Source organism: Vanrija albida (genome assembly GCF_041260175.1).
Source record: "Vanrija albida strain AlHP1 chromosome Unknown contig_3, whole genome shotgun sequence".
Lineage (NCBI taxonomy): Eukaryota > Fungi > Basidiomycota > Tremellomycetes > Trichosporonales > Trichosporonaceae > Vanrija > Vanrija albida.
Genome location: NW_027191422.1, coordinates 33,058 through 48,589, shown reverse-complemented (window position 1 = coordinate 48,589; position 15,532 = coordinate 33,058). Strand labels below are relative to the sequence as shown.

Below are 15,532 nucleotides of genomic sequence, written 5' to 3'. Positions count from 1 at the left end.
GGAGGCTTGGTGGCGTCGAGTCCGAGCGTGCTGGCTGGCATGGCAAGCTGGGTCAGTCATTGTCCGCCTGGTTAGCGACTCGGTGAGGAATCGCCGACTGCGCTGCTCCACTCGCTGGTATACACATGTTGCATTGCTCTACAGTACGTACACAGTAGGTTTTAGAGGGTGCAATCGATGCGTTGCACGGCCCGGGGCCAGCCCAGGCAGTGATGCAGCGTGCTTACCAGAAGCGCGGGGCGAGCTGGACGGCGCGGGCGCGCGAGCGGAGGCCCGACTGGGGGAGAGCGCCGCGCTTGCGCTTGGGAGCGGAGGGGGAAGCGTCGCCAGAGGGGGTAGCGTCGGGCGAGGGCTCGGCAGCGCCAGCAGACTCGTCCGAGGCCGAGGCCGAGTCGGTCGAGTCCGAGCCAGTGTCGGCGCCGGCGTCGGCACCGGCGTCCTTGCCAGCGTCGCTGTTCTTGCCGTCCTTGCCCTTCTGCCACTCGTTCTCCTTCTCAGCCGTCCAGACCCAGTCCCAGTGGCCGCCCGAGCTAGACTGAGGCGCGGGGGGCTTCTCGTCCGAGCCAGCGGACGAGGGGGCCTCGGACGCGCCAGCGTCGGGCTGGGCAGTGGGCGCGGCGTGGAAGAGCGGGGTGCCGACGTGGACGGCGCCGGGGTTGACGGTCGACACGGGGGCGTCGGCGCTGCTCGAGTTGGAGGCGGCCGAGGCGTCGGCGCTGCCGGTGGGCTCGGCGATGCCGCTGAACGACGTGGTGCCGGACGCCGCCGACTCGGAGCTCGACGAGGCGGGCGCGACGGTCGGGTCGGCAGACGACGCGGCAGCCTCCGTCGTCGTGGTAGCCGCTGCCGACGAAGACGACTTGTGGTTGTGTCCACCGTGGTGCCAGTTGTTGTAGTTCGAGTTCTCCTCGCCCCACCACTTGGAGTCGTCGTCGTCCTTGCCGTCGTCCTTGTTCTGGTCCTGCCAGTTGTTGTTGTTTTCGTTCCAGTTGTTGTTCCACTCGGGCTTGGTCTCGGGCGTGGGGTCGGGCTTGGGCGCAGACTTGGACTCGGGCTTCCACTCGGGCTGAGGGGCGGGCTGAGGAGCGGGCTGGGGAGCAGGCTGAGGCTGAGGAGCGGGCTTGGCGTTCAGGTTGCTGTTGTTGTCACCGTTGTTGTTCCAGTCGTTGTTGTTCCAGCTGTTGCCGCCGTGCGTGCTGCCGTGGTTGTGGTTGCCACCGCCGCCGCCGCCGTTGTTGCTGTTGCCAGAGTTCCAGCTGTTGCCGTTGTTACCATTGTTGCCGTTGTTGCCGCCGTAGCCGCCGCCGTTGCCACCCTGACCACCCTTGCCGCCGTTGCCGCCAGCCGAGCCAGTCGGGACGACGCCAAGACGTCTCGTGGTGGTACGCGGGGGAACGACGCCGTCGCCGCCCCAGATGTCGTTCTGGGCGCCGTCAAAGTAGCCGTAGTCCTGGTTGTAGTAGGGCGGGTCGTTGGGAGGGTTGTCAATGTTGTTGCCCTCGTTCTGCATCCAGTAGATGGGCTGCTTTGCGCCGACGACACAGCCACCGTTGGGGCACTTGACGGGTGGCTTGGACGCGGGAAGGGGCTTGGCGGTCGGCTTGGCTCCCGTGACGCGGCACCTGAAGCCAGTCAGGAAGATCTCCTCGGCGCCGCCCATGGGGCTGTGGGTCCACGACCACATGCAGTGGCAGCCGCCAGGCGGGCACTCGGGCAGGTCGGCGGGCACCTCGAAAGGAACATCGCGCTTGTAGGGGCAGTCGGCGGCGACCGAGATGACGGTAAAGTCCTCGGGCTGGAGCTTTGACACGTCCGACTCGTAGGCAATGGCAATGGAGCAGCCCTTGACGTCGTTGGGGTCATCGTTCCAGAGGTGGAGCGAGCCCATCGAGTCGCATCCGAGGTTCTGGTTCTGGCGGCCGCCAAACGACGTGACGCCCTTCTCGCATCCGACCTCGGCGTTCCAGACGCCACCGGCGGGCAAGTCGGCAAACTCTCCAGCAGCTAGTGGGGTGTGTCAGTTGAGAACAATGGAGGTTGAGTGATCGCCGGGGGTGCGAGGTGCGAGGTGGACGAGCGACTCGACGCGTGTGACCGGCGTGCCGCATTGTTCGGACACTAGTCTGGAGTGCGACTCCTTGCCCACCTGGCACCTGGCACCCCCCTGTGACGACTGCGCGACTTACCAGGAGGGTCATTGATCGCGCCGTGGAACCACCATTCGTTGAAGTTCATGCGCACAAGAGGAGTGACGGGGGTGTAGCCGTCAGAGAAGCTGGTGTGGTGGTGAGCGGGTGGCGGCGAGGGGGGCGGGGCGCCGGGGTGACTACTCACCCATACATGGAGGGGTGCCAGAGCGACATGTGCGCCGCCGCAGGCAGCGCAAACGCGATCGAGGCAGTGAGAGACTTGACGAGCATCGCAGATGTCGACTAGTTGAGGTGTAGAGACTGTAGGATAGGGATCAGAGCAGGTGCCAGACCTGTCGAGTGAGTGGTAGAGAAGGATAGAGAGAAGGAGGGGATGAAAAAGACGCGTTGCTTGTGCCCGCCTAGGCTTTTAAAGAACAAGGCCGAGCAGAGCGAGGGAGGGAGGCATTATGGCACTGCCAAGTGTTCGTGTCGAATGGGCACAAAAGGGAGAGGCGACTGGCGACAGGCGACTCGGGCGGGCACCAAAGGGCGAGGCCACCCAGCCAGGTGCATTAGAACAAAGGCACCCGGCGTGTACCTTCTTGGCAAGCAGGCAGTAGGACAGAGGGCAATCTGCCTCGAGGTATGCATTACCTTGCCACCTCGAGACCCGAGGGGAAGTGCAATGTAGAGTATTCAGGACATTACAATGCTTATTACATACGACGCGTTTCCACCTCACCCACGGGTGACTAGAAACCATGGAAACGGGGGGGCTGAGCCCTGGACGGGAGTGCTGGGCAAGGCGCGTCGTCGCCGTCGTGCATGCAGGAGTCGGCGAGGACCTCAAACCTGGTCGCGACGTCGGGATGCACGCGTTATGCGTACACGACTTTGAGTGCAGCGTGCATAGAGCATCCATTGCTCCCTCCCAGTTGTATTGTCCGTCGGCCGTCGTCAAGTCGGTCGTCCAGACTGACTAGTGGCGCCAAGCCCGTCATCCCTGGGCGAGCGAGCCCAGCCCGGCCATAATGCCTCTGCTCTGGCCATCCCTCAACGTGACAGCCCACCATCCCATCCCATCCCGTGCAATCAACCGTCCGCAGCTCCACTGACAACCTCGGCCCACACCCCCTCACCCCAAAGCCAGAAGCTAATCGGCCTCGGTTCTGGCTCGTCAATTTGCTCGGAGACTACTGAACATTAGATGGCCATGTGACTGCCGCCCCCGCAGTATACCGCACACTCGGGCAGGCAGCATCCTGCGCCTGCAACTAGCCAGGCCAGCGGGCCGAGACGGCTTATGTAGAAGCCCGGGGCACTCTAATACATTCCATCCATTCGGGCCACACTTCATTTACTACTGCTTTCACAGGCACTGCCCGAGACACCAGCAGTAGCCAGCGCAGCAGCACCAACCGGCCACTTGCTTTACTGGCTACTGGGCCCCGGGCGACGCCGCCGACGTTATCTACCCCACAATTTAGGCGAGCACGACCCCGGCCACAACGGCCACAACAATGCCGTGCCACCACGAGGTCACGACGCTGGGCGAGCCGGCGGAACCAGCACGTGAAGCGGTGGCACTCGCGGCACCGGCCGCCGCCGAGCCGGTCCTCGACACGCTTCCACTGACCGGGGCGGCGACACCGCCGCTGCCGCCGCCGCCGTTGTTGTTGGCACCACCACCGTTGTTGTTGGTACCGCCGCCGTTGTTGTTGCCGCCGCCGTTGTTGTTGTTGCCGCCCGGGGTGTTGGGGGTGCCCGGAGTCGGCGAGGGCACGTTGGGGTTGGGCGAGGGGACGTTGGGCGTCGGCGACGGCTCGTTGGGGTTGGGGTTGGGGTTGGGGTTGGGGCTCGGCTCGTTGGGCTTGGGCGACGGCACGTTGGGGTCGGGGGTCGGCTCGTTGGGCTTGGGGCTGGGCTCGTTGGGCTTGGGGCTGGGCTCGTTGGGCTTGGGCGAGGGCTCGTTGGGCTTGGGCGAGGGCTCGGTCGGCGGCTCGGGGTCGGGTCCGCGCACCGGCGTGGCGCCGTCGGCGGGCTGTACCAGCTCGGCGGCGCCCTCGACGGGCGTGCCGAGCTTTGCGCACTCGGCGCGCACGTCGGCCATCATGGGGATGAAGAGGTTGGGGTGGAGGGTGGTGAAGAAGCCCCACTGGCAGTTGATGCACGCGATCGCGGCGTTGTAGTCGCCCGTCTGGCTGTCAGCTGGGCCCGTGACCGCGACATACCTGGCAAAGACGGCGGCACGGGCTCGTGGGCGTCACCCAGTCGTTGTTGGTGTCGGCGCACCCCTGGTCGATGGCAAAGTACGTCTGGCACACCGACGTGCAGCCCGATCGGCCGGTGTTCTCGGCATCGATGAGGCGGCGCCGGGCAAGCGTGTGCGTGTCGCGGGGCTTGGGGTGGGCGAGGGCCACGGCGGCGAGCGAGGCGAGGGCAAGGGCGATCTTCATGATGTCAGGCTTCGGCGTGGGTGAACAGACGTCGTCGTCGCTCGCTCGCTTTATACCACCTGCTCCGGCGCGCCCGCCATGCAACGGGATATCCACGTTCGCCCCGAATGCCACCCCGGCGCCGACTCGTGCACCCATTCGTCGGCGCGTTGAATGCAGGCAGCGGCTTGGCGATCGTGGCGTCGAGATCTGGCTCGAGGCGGTGGTGACCCGCACGCCGGGTGCCATAAACGATCTGCCAAGAGAGTCGCGGCTGGCCTGTCCAGGCCCCTTGTGGTTATCTCGCCTTGTGGCAAAGGAGCAATATCGGATCGATCTGGGGTATTGGCGATCGCGAGTGCACTCAAACTCCCGGCATGCATCAAGCATCTCTGCGCTACCACGATCGCATGCACAGCGGTGTCGCCGGCGCCAGCCAGCGAGGGCAAGCAGTGCTCCCGTATGGAATGTGGAGCGCTCCAGAGAGGCGTCGAGTGGCTTTGGCTTTGGCTTTATCAGGCTGGACAGGTGGGCACACCCTTCACTGCGGATCGAGGCCAGCGAACAGGCGCCGCAAGTGACCCGGGTGCAGCCTTGGCAGCGCCGTGGCTGGGGGCCAGATCTCCCTCCGCACGCGCCGTCGGCCAAAGTTGGCTGCAGATGGCGGCAGCACCTGACGCCTCGTCGTCACCGCTTCGAGGTAGACGCCGCGGGCGTGGGGCGAGGGGCCGCAGGCCGTCTGGGGCCTGCTCGCCGGATTGATGGCCTGCTGACATTGACTCGCACAGCGGTGCTGCGGATCGACACATAAGAGGCCGCAGGTTGGCATCGCGAGCTGTGCACCGTCGGTTACAGTCTGGTGACATTGCGGAGGCGCTCGGGCTTGGGCGTCTCCTCATCAGTACCGGGCGAGGCGGTGCCCTCTGACGAAGATGTGGCCCCCAACGCGCCGCTCTCGGCCTCCCTAACCCCCCAGGTCGCGGGTGGAGGTGCTGTAAGTGCTGGACGTGTCTGACGCTGACGTGATCAGTGGGGCAGGTGAGGCAGCAACGATCTACATGTTGACGACGGGCCGGGTTGTCGGGCGTCGGGGATGGGCTCCGCCGGGACAGGCTCCCGATCCGGCTTGGTGTCAACGACAGATGATGTGGGGAGAGCCTGGACTTTGGTCGTCCCCACCGCCTCTCGGATCGGGTGTGTTTCGGACGATGGCGATGGCCCCGCGCCTCCAGTAAGCCCCCCACCCTGCTTCTAACAATGTGCATGCCCCTGTACCACCTATGCCTGCGCGCGCAGCACCCGCCTCGTGTCGTCAAGCCGCTCGATGATGATGCGCCGGAGGGCGCGCGGTGCCTCGGCGTTGCTGTCGAGCCACCCCTGCGCCAGCAGCTCGACCTTGTTGCTGCCGACCTTGCCGTCGTCGACGCTCGTGCTGGGGAACGCACCGTTGACGAGCCTCGTCGCCATGGTCATGCTCTTGGCCGACCACCACGACGTCAGGCCGTCAAAGTACGGCGTGATGAATGCCTCGCGGTCGGCGTCTGGGCCGGCGCTGAAGCCCGCCAGCAGGGCGCCCTGGCGGTCGTTGGTGATCTTGTCATCGCCCGTCAGCTCGCCCCACACGCGCTTCTTGTTCTCGGCGCCGGGGAACGACGCGCGGGCGCGCACGAGCGCAGTCGCGCCGGTCATCGTCTTGTCCTTTGCGTACTCGGCCTCGAGCTCGGCGTCGGTCGCGGCGCTGAGCGACGCCAGCGTGCGGAGGATGCCCCAGCGGAGGGTGGGCGTTAGCTCGAGCTTGGTCATCTCGCCGTCGAGCGTCTCGCGCAGCGTGTGGACCGAGCTCTTGCTCAGGCTGCCGTACCCAGCGACAGCGTTGGCCCAGGAGCGCTGCAGGTCCGAGCCGGGGGTGGAGGCGGATAGGCCGGCAGCGAGGGCGGCGACGAAGCGCGCGCCGGCCGCGTCGCGGAGGGAGGGGTTGAGGTACGCCGACACGGCGGTGTAGGCCAGGCTCAGGATGAGGTTGAGCAGAACTGAGTCGGTCTCGGTGGGCGCGTTGTTGACCACCGCGTCGAGGAAGCGAGCGGCGGGCAGCTTGGCGTCGCGGACCATGTTCCAGAGGGCGGACCACGCAACGGCGCGCGCCAGCGTCGGCTGGACGGTGGACAGCTGGTCGACAAGCACGTCGACTGACGCGTCGTCGAACCGCAAGAGCGCGTATGTCAGGTCGTCATCGTTGGCGATTGCGAGGTCGACGACCGTGCCCTCTGGCAGGGGGATCTCGACGCGCGGCTTATCGAGAAGCACCGACACCGACGCCGTGCGCTCGACGCCCTTCTTGCCGCGAGCAAACGTCGACACCTTGACGCGGTGGTTGCGAGCCACATCCTTGCCCGTGAGCACGTCCTTGGACACGGTCTCGACGTAGAGCTTGCCGCCCTCTCGCACCGTCGTGATGATCGACGGGCCGGTGGTGTGCAGCCACGACGACACCCACTCAGACAGGTCGGCCGTCGACGTCTCCTTGAGGCTGGCGATGAGGTCGTCGAGTGTCGCGGTGCCAAACGCCAGGCGCTTAAAGTAGCGCTGGGACGCGGCGAAGAAGGCGTCGCGCCCGGCATATGCCATGAGCTGCTTGAGCGTCGCCGCACCCTTGTTGTACGTGATGCTGTCAAAGTTCTGGCGAGCAGCCTCGAGGTCGGGCACGTCGGCGGCGATAGGGTGGGTCGTGGGCCGCACGTCCATGGTGTACGCGCCCTGCTTGCGGCCGAGACCAAACGAGATCCACGGGCCCTCGTAGCCCGCAGCCTCGTTGGCGACGAGGTAGCCCATGAGGTCGGCGAACGACTCCTTGAGCCACGTGCCGTCCCACCACTTGGGTGTAACAAGGTCGCCGAACCACATGTGCGTCATCTCGTGGAGGATGACCTCGGCGCGCGACTCGCGTTGCGCGACGGTGGCCGCACCCCGGAAGATGTAGGCGTTCTCGTTGAAGGTCACGAGGCCCGGGTGCTCCATCGCGCCAATGTTGTACTCTGGCAGGAAGATCGAGTCGTACTTGCCCCAGGGGTACGGGTAGCCGAACGCCTTGTTGAAGAAGGCGAGGCCCTGCTTGGTGACGCGGAAGATCTCCTCGGACTCGAGGTACTGCTTCATCGACTGGCGGCAGATGGCCGCGAGCGGGATTTCCTCGTACTTGTCGTTGACGACGTGGTACGGCCCGACGGCGAGGGCCGAGAGATATGTCGACAGCGGGAGGGTCGGGTTGAAGACGGTCACGCCGCCGTCCTCGCTCGCGACCGACTGGTTGCTGAACACGCCGACATCCTTGGGCGCGGCGACCTCGAACGTGATCTTGCCCTTGAGGTCGGGCTGCTCAAAGCACGCGTAGACGCGGCGCGCGTCCGTCGGCTCAAAGTGCGTGTAGGCGTACGTCTTGCCGTCGACGGGGTCGGTGAAGCGGTGCAGGCCCTCGCCCGTGTGGCTGTAGATGCACTGGGCCGTCACGACGACCGAGTTGGGGCCCTTGGCCAGGCCGTCGAGCTGCACGCGCGCACCATTGTACTTGACTTCGGCACTCGCGCCGTTGATGGTCACGGCGGTGACCTTGTCGGCGACGAGGTCGAGCCAGGTGCTCGAGGTGGTCGCGGTGAAGTCGACCTTGGTCTGCGACCGGAAGGTTGTCGTGTTGGGGTCGTTGAGCGCCGAGAGGTCGAGCGAGATCCGGTAAGTGTCGACCTCGAGGTCGCTGCTGCGCTGCGCACACTCGTCGCGCGTGAGGTTGAGGAGCGAGCTCATGGTGGGGGCAGCGGGGAGAGCGGTAGAGAGAACAGAGGAGAAATGTCGATGTTCAAGGTCGTCGATGACACCGCGTGGTGACGTTCATCTCGGAGCGAGACTCGGCGCGTCATCGGCGTGTGGGTCACGTGTTTCGTCGGAGAAGTCCGGCACCCACGAGCACCGCGGCGCGTCAACCGCCGACGCGACAGCACTGACAGCGACAACAAGAGAGGAGCGAGTGCATTGTACAGATATCCATGTCTGCTTGATACGGACGGGCTTGGTGGTGGTGGTGGTAGGGTTACACCGAAACGAGGACGTTTGAGCCGCGCCGCAGCCACAACACCACCCACAGACCTTCGGCCGGACTCCCGAGTCGCGTGTTTGTCGACGCGCCGAGCCCCCAGCGGCGTTGAAGCGGCCTGCAGCTCGACTGCCTCCGCGTTTGTCCGTGCACCGTCGAACACATGTCCGTGCAGCGACGCAATCAGCAGTGGCAACATATCGGGTGATTCTGACTTGACGAGCTCATCGCGTGGCAAACAAGACGGCTGTCCTAGTGCTTGGACTACGCCTGCTTAGCGTGCTTGTTGGGTCTTCGAGGACGACGACGCGCGCCCAATGGACCATCGGAACCTCGACGCGTGGCCGACGGTGTGTCCGCTCGCCGCAGCGGTCTATTCGACGTTGTCCTCCATCCCCCGACACTCCGTCCCCCGACACTCCATCCCCCGACCGGCCGCCGCCTCACCCAAGCCGAAGAGATCAAGCATGTGTCAGCAGCCGCCCGTTCGCTTCGTCCCAGCTAGGCGCAGAGACTGCACTGTGCGGTGGGACTTGCGGGAATCGATTCCCACTTAGTTCCAGAATGCCGCTTGCCTGGACGAGCGACTGATACGCTCACCCTACCCATGCTCGTCGTACAGGTAATACTCATGCCCGAGTAACAGCACACCAGCCAATGACGCCAGACGCGACTGACAGCAGCGCCAACGGCGGTGCTCTGCCGACTGATCCGACATGTTATCTCTCCCCCTCGTCCCTGAAACATGCGTGCTGCACGAACAGCCGCCACGGCTAGCGCGTCTCATGTGGCCCATCTATCAAGACAGGTCCATCATACCGTGTCTCTGACCGTGCCTTTGTCATCCCTGCTGTTTTACACCCAACACACGTGCCACTCGGTGCGCGCAGCGAAGAGCACACATCACCAAGCACGAGGCGGCACCGGCGCATGGCTCGTCCGCTGGCCAGGCGGTACACGTGAGATGGACGTGCCGGGTCGTTGGCGCAGGCCCAAAACGCGCTTTGCACGTCAGCAATCCCTCCCGGGCCGTGGAGGACCTGTCTGACAGTGAAACAACCCTGCACAATGGGATGGGTGAAGACGCGAAAGTGGCGTTCACAGTCGTGCGGTCAACGTCAACATGGCGGTGTCTTGCTGCTCTTCGAGCGCATATATAACCAGGCCTCTGTGTTGACCACAACACCACGCATCGACACCCCCGCCCCACGCTCGTTTCTCCCGACACTCGTTATGAAGGTCTCCCTCTTCGCCCTCGCGCCGTTGGCGGTCGCGCCCCTAGTCTCGGCCTACCCATGGATGGCCGAGGAGGCCCAACGCGACATCGACGCGTTCCAGCTGTCTGGTCGCGACCTCGAGGCTCGTGCCGACAACCCCGTCTTCGGCGGCTTCCTCAACTTCCTCCAGAACATCCCCGCTCTCCCTGGACAGATCGCCAACCTCACCGACCTCATCAAGCAGGCCCAAGATGCCCTCGGTCCCGTCCCCGGCAACCCTGACGCGCGCCTCAAGCTGCCGTGGGACCAGATCACGCCCGCGTCCATCTACGAAACCTTCGGTATCAAGCGCGAGCCCGACGCCTCGGACCACAAGCGTGGCCTCGTCAAGGTCTGGGGACCGGCCGACAACCCGCAGCACCCCTACATCCCGTACAACCCCCGCAACCCCGAGCATGCTGGCTGGCAGCGCGGCCCCTGCCCCGGCCTCAACACTGTCGCCAACCACGGCTACATCCCTCGCAACGGTATCGTCAACCCCCTCGACCTCTTCATCGGCCTTTACGAGGGCCTCTCCCTCTCGCCCGATCTCTGTGCCCTCCTCTGCTTTGCTGGCTTTGTGTGGAAGGGTGACCTGCTCACCATGACCATGTCGATTGGTGGCAACAAGGACGTCAGCGGCAAGAAAATCCGCTCGGCTCCCGGTATCAACGAGCACGGCTTCCTAGAGGGTGACGCTTCCATGACCCGTGGCGATGCTGCCATCGGTGATCAGGTGCGCCTCAACACGACCCGCTACAACCGCCTCAAGCACTACTCTGGCGCTGGCACTGGCAAGTTTGACATTACCATCAAGTCGCTGGGCCAGTCACGCAAGGAGGTGTACGACGACTGCGTCAAGAACAACCCCAAGTGCGACATCAACCCCCTCCGCATGGTCGTCATGTACGCCGAGTCTGGCTTCGGACACGAGGTGTTCCGCGGCAGCGGGCAGGTGCTCACCGAGGAGATCCTCGACAGCTTCTTCGTCCACGAGCGCTTCCCGCCCGGCTGGTCACGCCGCTTCACCCCCGTCACGTCGGTCGAGATGGGTGCGTGGGGTGCCGCCGTGTGGGCCGCCAACCCCGTCATCCCGGGCATCTCGCTCGGTGGCATCTTCCTCCCCGTCCCGACCATCAACAGCCTGCTCCAGCTCGGCAGCGCGTTCAACGGCGGCAAGCCCAACTTCAACCTCCTCAAGGGCGCCATCTGCTCAGTCGTGGGCCTCGTCCTGGGCTTTGTCCCCGGCACCATCACCGGCCCACTCACGTCGCTCAACGTTCCTGGGTTCGCGAGCCTTGCGTCGTGCTAGACAGCACGGTACCTACACCACCCACCTATCTTTGTTTAGCTTTTACCTCGAACATTTGAGGTCTTCCCTGTCCATGGACCTTGCTGTTGAGCATGTTAACATCTTTGACTAGCCCGTATGACGTTGCAGTAACGAGTTATGATTGTGTGGTCGGTATGCGTTGATGCTTGAACGATCGGGTGCGCTGCCGCGCCAAGATAACAAAATGACGTGGGCGGCTGCCGGCAACCCTGTCATGTTGACGAGACACGACTGTCACTGCGGCATCTCGTCATTCAACTCACCACCACCATGAGCCCGCCTGGAGACATTGTCGGCGCAGTCACGACCGGCTACCAGGCCTGGTTCACGTGCGAGGGCGATGGCTCCGAGGCGCAGTGCATCGGCGGCTGGTGGCACTACTGCCCCGACCGGCTCGCCATGTGCGGGCCCAAGAACTGCGGCATCATCTCGTGGCCCGACATGCGGCCGTACAGCAAGACGTATCCCACGGCCTTCAGCACGCAGGGCGACGGCCAGCAGGCTACCCTCTTCAGCAACATGGACGACTCTACGATCCTGACGCACTTTCGCATGATGGCCGACGCCGGCATCGACACGGTCGCGCTGCAGCGCTTCAACCCGACGGGCGGCGAGGGCCCGATCCGCAACGTCACCACGCCGCGCGTTGCCCGCGCCGCAGAAGCTACGGGACGCAAGTGGTACTGCATGTACGACATTTCCGGCTGGGGCAACATGCAGAGCGAGCTCAAGACCGACTGGCTCAGCATCATGAGCGCGTTCGCGTGCGGGCCAAACTATGCGCGCCAGAACGGCCGCGCCGTCGTGTCCATCTGGGGCTTCGGGTTCAACGACGACAACCACAAGTGGGATCCGGCAGCGTGCATCGAGGTCATCAACTGGTTTAAGGCGCAGGGTTGCTACGTTATCGGCGGCGTGCCGACATGTTGGCTCGAGGGCAAGAACGACTCGCGCGATAACTACGCCCAGGCGTACCGCACCCTCGACTGCATCTCGCCGTGGATGGTCGGGCGCGCCGGCAACATCCGCGACCTGGACAACGTGTACGATACGCGGAACCTGCCAGACGCCAAGGAGCTCGCGAGTCTCGGGATCGACTACCAGCCGTGCGTGATGCCGGGAGACCTCCGCGACGGCGCCCGGCGGCACGGCGACTTCTACTGGCGACACTGGTACAACACTGCACGGCTGAAGGAGACGGGCGTCGGCCTCGGTGCCTACATCTCCATGTTCGACGAGTACAACGAGGGCAACCAGATCGCACCGACGGCAGAGACCAAGGCGAACCAGCCGCCCGAGTTTGCGTGGAACGCCCTCGACGAGGACGGCGTGGCCTGCACGTCCGACTACTACCTGCGCATCACGCGCGACGCCAGGGAGATGTTCCAGGGGCGTGCCGAGATTACCAAGGTCCGTCCGACCGAGCCGTGGCCCGGACGCGGGCGGTTCAACCCCCCGCCGTTCGTCGGCCTCCGCGCGCGCGTCAACGGCAAGTTTGTCTGCGCCGAGGGCGGCGGCGGCCACCCGCTCGTATCCAACCGCGAGTCTCTTGGCCCGTGGGAGCAGTTTGAGATCGAGTACGAATCGCCCACGTGCGCGGCTATCAAGACGCGCAGCGGCCAGTACGTGTGTGCCGAGCCCCACCACGACGGCCAGCCAGACTATGTCCTCATCGCCAACCGGCCGGGTGCGGGCCCATGGGAGACGTTTGAGGTCGAGCAGCAGGAGGGTGGCGTCATCGCGCTCAAGGCACACAACGGCAAGTACGTGCAGGCGAGCGGCGACGGCGTGCTGGTGGCCAAGTCGGACGCCGTGGGTTGGTGGGAGACGTTCGAGTTGGTGGAGTAGGGTTGGGGCAAGTGTACGATTGCATAGACTTCTATAACAGGTGTGACGAGACACGAGCATCACTACGCTGGGTTCTTGGCGGTGAAGCTGGAGAGGTTAGCAACAGCGCAGAGACCACATGGCCCACTTACATGTCCATGAAGAGCTTCCAGAGGATGCTGAAGAGCAGGCCCTGGAGACCGTTGGTCACGAGGCGAGTGGGCAAGCCGCGGCCAAACAGCCCGGGGAGGCCTTCGGTGGCCACAATCTCCTTGGCGGCCGTCCAGTAGCCCACGTCCTCCTCGTGCACCTGGCGGTACGTTTTGACGACGCGGAGCGAGTTGCTGATCGTGTCCGAGGCGACCGAGGCCGCGAAGCCGATGAACGCCTGGCGGGCGAGCTTCTGCAGCACGGTGTCGGGGAGTGGGAGCACTGCCGCGAGGTAGTTGTACGTCGCGAACCAGGGGTAGTGGCCGACAAACGTCGCGGCGGCGGTGGCCAGCGCACCCCACCAGAGGCAGCCGATGCCGTTCTCCCTGATGCGCTCGCGGAGGAGCTTGAGGCCCGCCTTGCCGCCCTTGGTCTGTTGCGTCGTCTTGAGCGTGTCAATGGGCGTGAGTGTCATGCGGAAGGTGGCGGAGGCGAGCGACGCAACAACCGTCTTGACGAGAACGGGCCAGTCGACCGACGAGAGCAGGGCGAGGATGCCGACGTTGGCTGCGGTGTCGCCGAAGCGCGAGAGGGGGCCTTGGAAACTGCACGTCAGCGTCAAGTACCAGATGTCTCACTCACATAGCGGCCCAGAAGCCCGCATAGTAGCGGAAGAAGCCGCCGTCGTTCCACAGGTTGCTGACCGCCTCCTTGATGCTGCCACCGTAGCGGTACTGGTAGTTCATGATGGTGCGCAGGGGCATGAGGGTGAGCACCTGGACAACCATGGCGGCCGCGCCTGCGAGGCCGCCGCCGAGGGCCTTCTTCAGGGCGCCGGATAGATCAAACTCGACGCCAGAACCGATCCCTCGACCCGCCACGGAGAATGCAATGGCGACGACGACAGACGTGATGAGAGCGACATAGTGGACGTAGAAGTAGACCGAGGATTGGAAGGCGCCGGCGTTCTCGGGGAGGGCGGCGGGAGGGCTGACCGCCGCGATGATGAGGACAAACGAGTACGCGGGGTCCTGGAGGTAGACGTGCACGGAGGGGATGTGCCGGAACGCCTTGACAACACCGATGGAGATGGCGGGGACGGCGACGAACCGCCAGAGGGTGTACACGAGGACGGTTCCAAGTGCGGGCGGGACTGCAACGCCGTGGGGGCTACTGTTAGCGAGGTACCGCGCAGCTACGTACTGGTTCTTCTCGGTCGAGCGGACCTCGGCGCCGGTGCCAAGGATGTCGACGACGGCAAAGGCGGCGCCGAGGAGGACGAGGCCGTAGCCGGCAGTAGACCAGACCGCGGCCGTTGTCCCCTCTGCCACATTGCCGACGAGCGCGTGCTGCAGGGGCTTGATGGCGCCGATGAGCACGCCGAGCGCAGCAGGCAGGACGATAGGAACGAGGTATGCCGTGCGGATCGTGTCCCACGGAATGCCGCTAGCCGCCGGGCTAGTTGTGGCCGCGCTGGTTGCAGCAAGCAGCGGCGTTCGCTCCGTCGCGCCATCGGCCGAGGCCTCGGCCGCAGCAACGGCACCATCGCCATTGACACCTGTCTCGGGCTCATCCGCGGCAGAGGGCGTGTCCTTGGCGAAGCCGCGAGGGACGGCGTGCACGATGGCGAGGCTGCGAGTTAGCAGTATACGGCGGACGTCCACTCACCGGAGACCCTCGGTGATGACAAGGTTGAGGACGAGGTACTCTGTCGCGCGCTGGAGGACGATGGGAGTGTGGTCCAGGACGCGCCATTTGAGGTGCGACAGACCGCTTGTCTCAGACGACAGGAGGTACAGCGCCTGGAGCAGGAGCAGGGGGTAGGAAGAGACGCTGTGGGGTGAGCTGCGGGCCGGGGTTGCACACGCACTTGTTAAACGTGAGCGCCTCAATGAGCCACTTGTTCCCGCGCTGCCAGTGGAAGTAGAGGACCGAGAAGAACAGGGACGCGGCGTGGGTGATGAGGTTGAGGACGACGGAAGGCCATTCTGGTCGTTAGTGGTGGTTGGCGATCACACGTACGCTGCAGGAGGCGCTTGAACGACAGGCCCGGAGACGCTGCAAGCGACACGAAGATCAAGGCCGGGAGGAGGACCTTGTGCGAGAGCTTCAAGAGCGTCTGCAACACGTGTCAGCAGTCGCCAAGAGCGCACCACGGCACCCACCCTGCCGAGAGGACTTTTGTCGGGGCCGTTGTAGGCGTACGCCGCGGTGAAGACGACGGCCACGGCCGCGATGGCCTTGAAGGACGTTGTCGTGAGGTCGATCACGGACTCCATGGTCTGTCTGGCCGCTGTAGGCCGGTGTCAGAGGGTGAG

General features: G+C 64.9%; 6 protein-coding genes across 6 annotated transcripts; 2 read left to right on the top strand and 4 right to left on the bottom strand.

Moving 5' to 3' along the window:
• Window positions 1-223: 223 nt before the first annotated feature.
• On the bottom strand, window positions 224-2,420 carry Q8F55_003287 (uncharacterized protein; the record flags this gene model as incomplete). The annotated part of the gene is made up of 3 exons (XM_069351834.1): window positions 224-2,004; window positions 2,187-2,275; window positions 2,335-2,420. The coding sequence occupies 3 exons, from the start codon at window positions 2,418-2,420 to the stop codon at window positions 224-226; spliced, it is 1,956 nt and encodes a 651-aa protein (XP_069209252.1).
• A 1,195-nt stretch (window positions 2,421-3,615) lies between these two features.
• Window positions 3,616-4,588, bottom strand: Q8F55_003286 (uncharacterized protein; the record flags this gene model as incomplete). The annotated part of the gene is made up of 2 exons (XM_069351833.1): window positions 3,616-4,329; window positions 4,364-4,588. The coding sequence occupies 2 exons, from the start codon at window positions 4,586-4,588 to the stop codon at window positions 3,616-3,618; spliced, it is 939 nt and encodes a 312-aa protein (XP_069209251.1).
• Window positions 4,589-5,845: 1,257 nt separating this feature from the next.
• Q8F55_003285 (uncharacterized protein) lies at window positions 5,846-8,362 on the bottom strand (the record flags this gene model as incomplete). The annotated part of the gene is made up of 1 exon (XM_069351832.1): window positions 5,846-8,362. One exon carries the CDS (start codon window positions 8,360-8,362, stop codon window positions 5,846-5,848), a length of 2,517 nt encoding a protein of 838 aa, XP_069209250.1.
• Window positions 8,363-9,881: 1,519 nt separating this feature from the next.
• Q8F55_003284 (uncharacterized protein) lies at window positions 9,882-11,216 on the top strand (the record flags this gene model as incomplete). Its single annotated transcript, XM_069351831.1, has 1 exon — window positions 9,882-11,216. One exon carries the CDS (start codon window positions 9,882-9,884, stop codon window positions 11,214-11,216), a length of 1,335 nt encoding a protein of 444 aa, XP_069209249.1.
• A 291-nt stretch (window positions 11,217-11,507) lies between these two features.
• On the top strand, window positions 11,508-13,085 carry Q8F55_003283 (uncharacterized protein; the record flags this gene model as incomplete). The annotated part of the gene is made up of 1 exon (XM_069351830.1): window positions 11,508-13,085. One exon carries the CDS (start codon window positions 11,508-11,510, stop codon window positions 13,083-13,085), a length of 1,578 nt encoding a protein of 525 aa, XP_069209248.1.
• Window positions 13,086-13,147: 62 nt separating this feature from the next.
• Window positions 13,148-15,493, bottom strand: Q8F55_003282 (uncharacterized protein; the record flags this gene model as incomplete). The annotated part of the gene is made up of 7 exons (XM_069351829.1): window positions 13,148-13,172; window positions 13,217-13,819; window positions 13,857-14,846; window positions 14,883-15,047; window positions 15,085-15,202; window positions 15,237-15,333; window positions 15,380-15,493. The coding sequence occupies 7 exons, from the start codon at window positions 15,491-15,493 to the stop codon at window positions 13,148-13,150; spliced, it is 2,112 nt and encodes a 703-aa protein (XP_069209247.1).
• Between the last annotated feature and the right edge of the window lie 39 nt (window positions 15,494-15,532).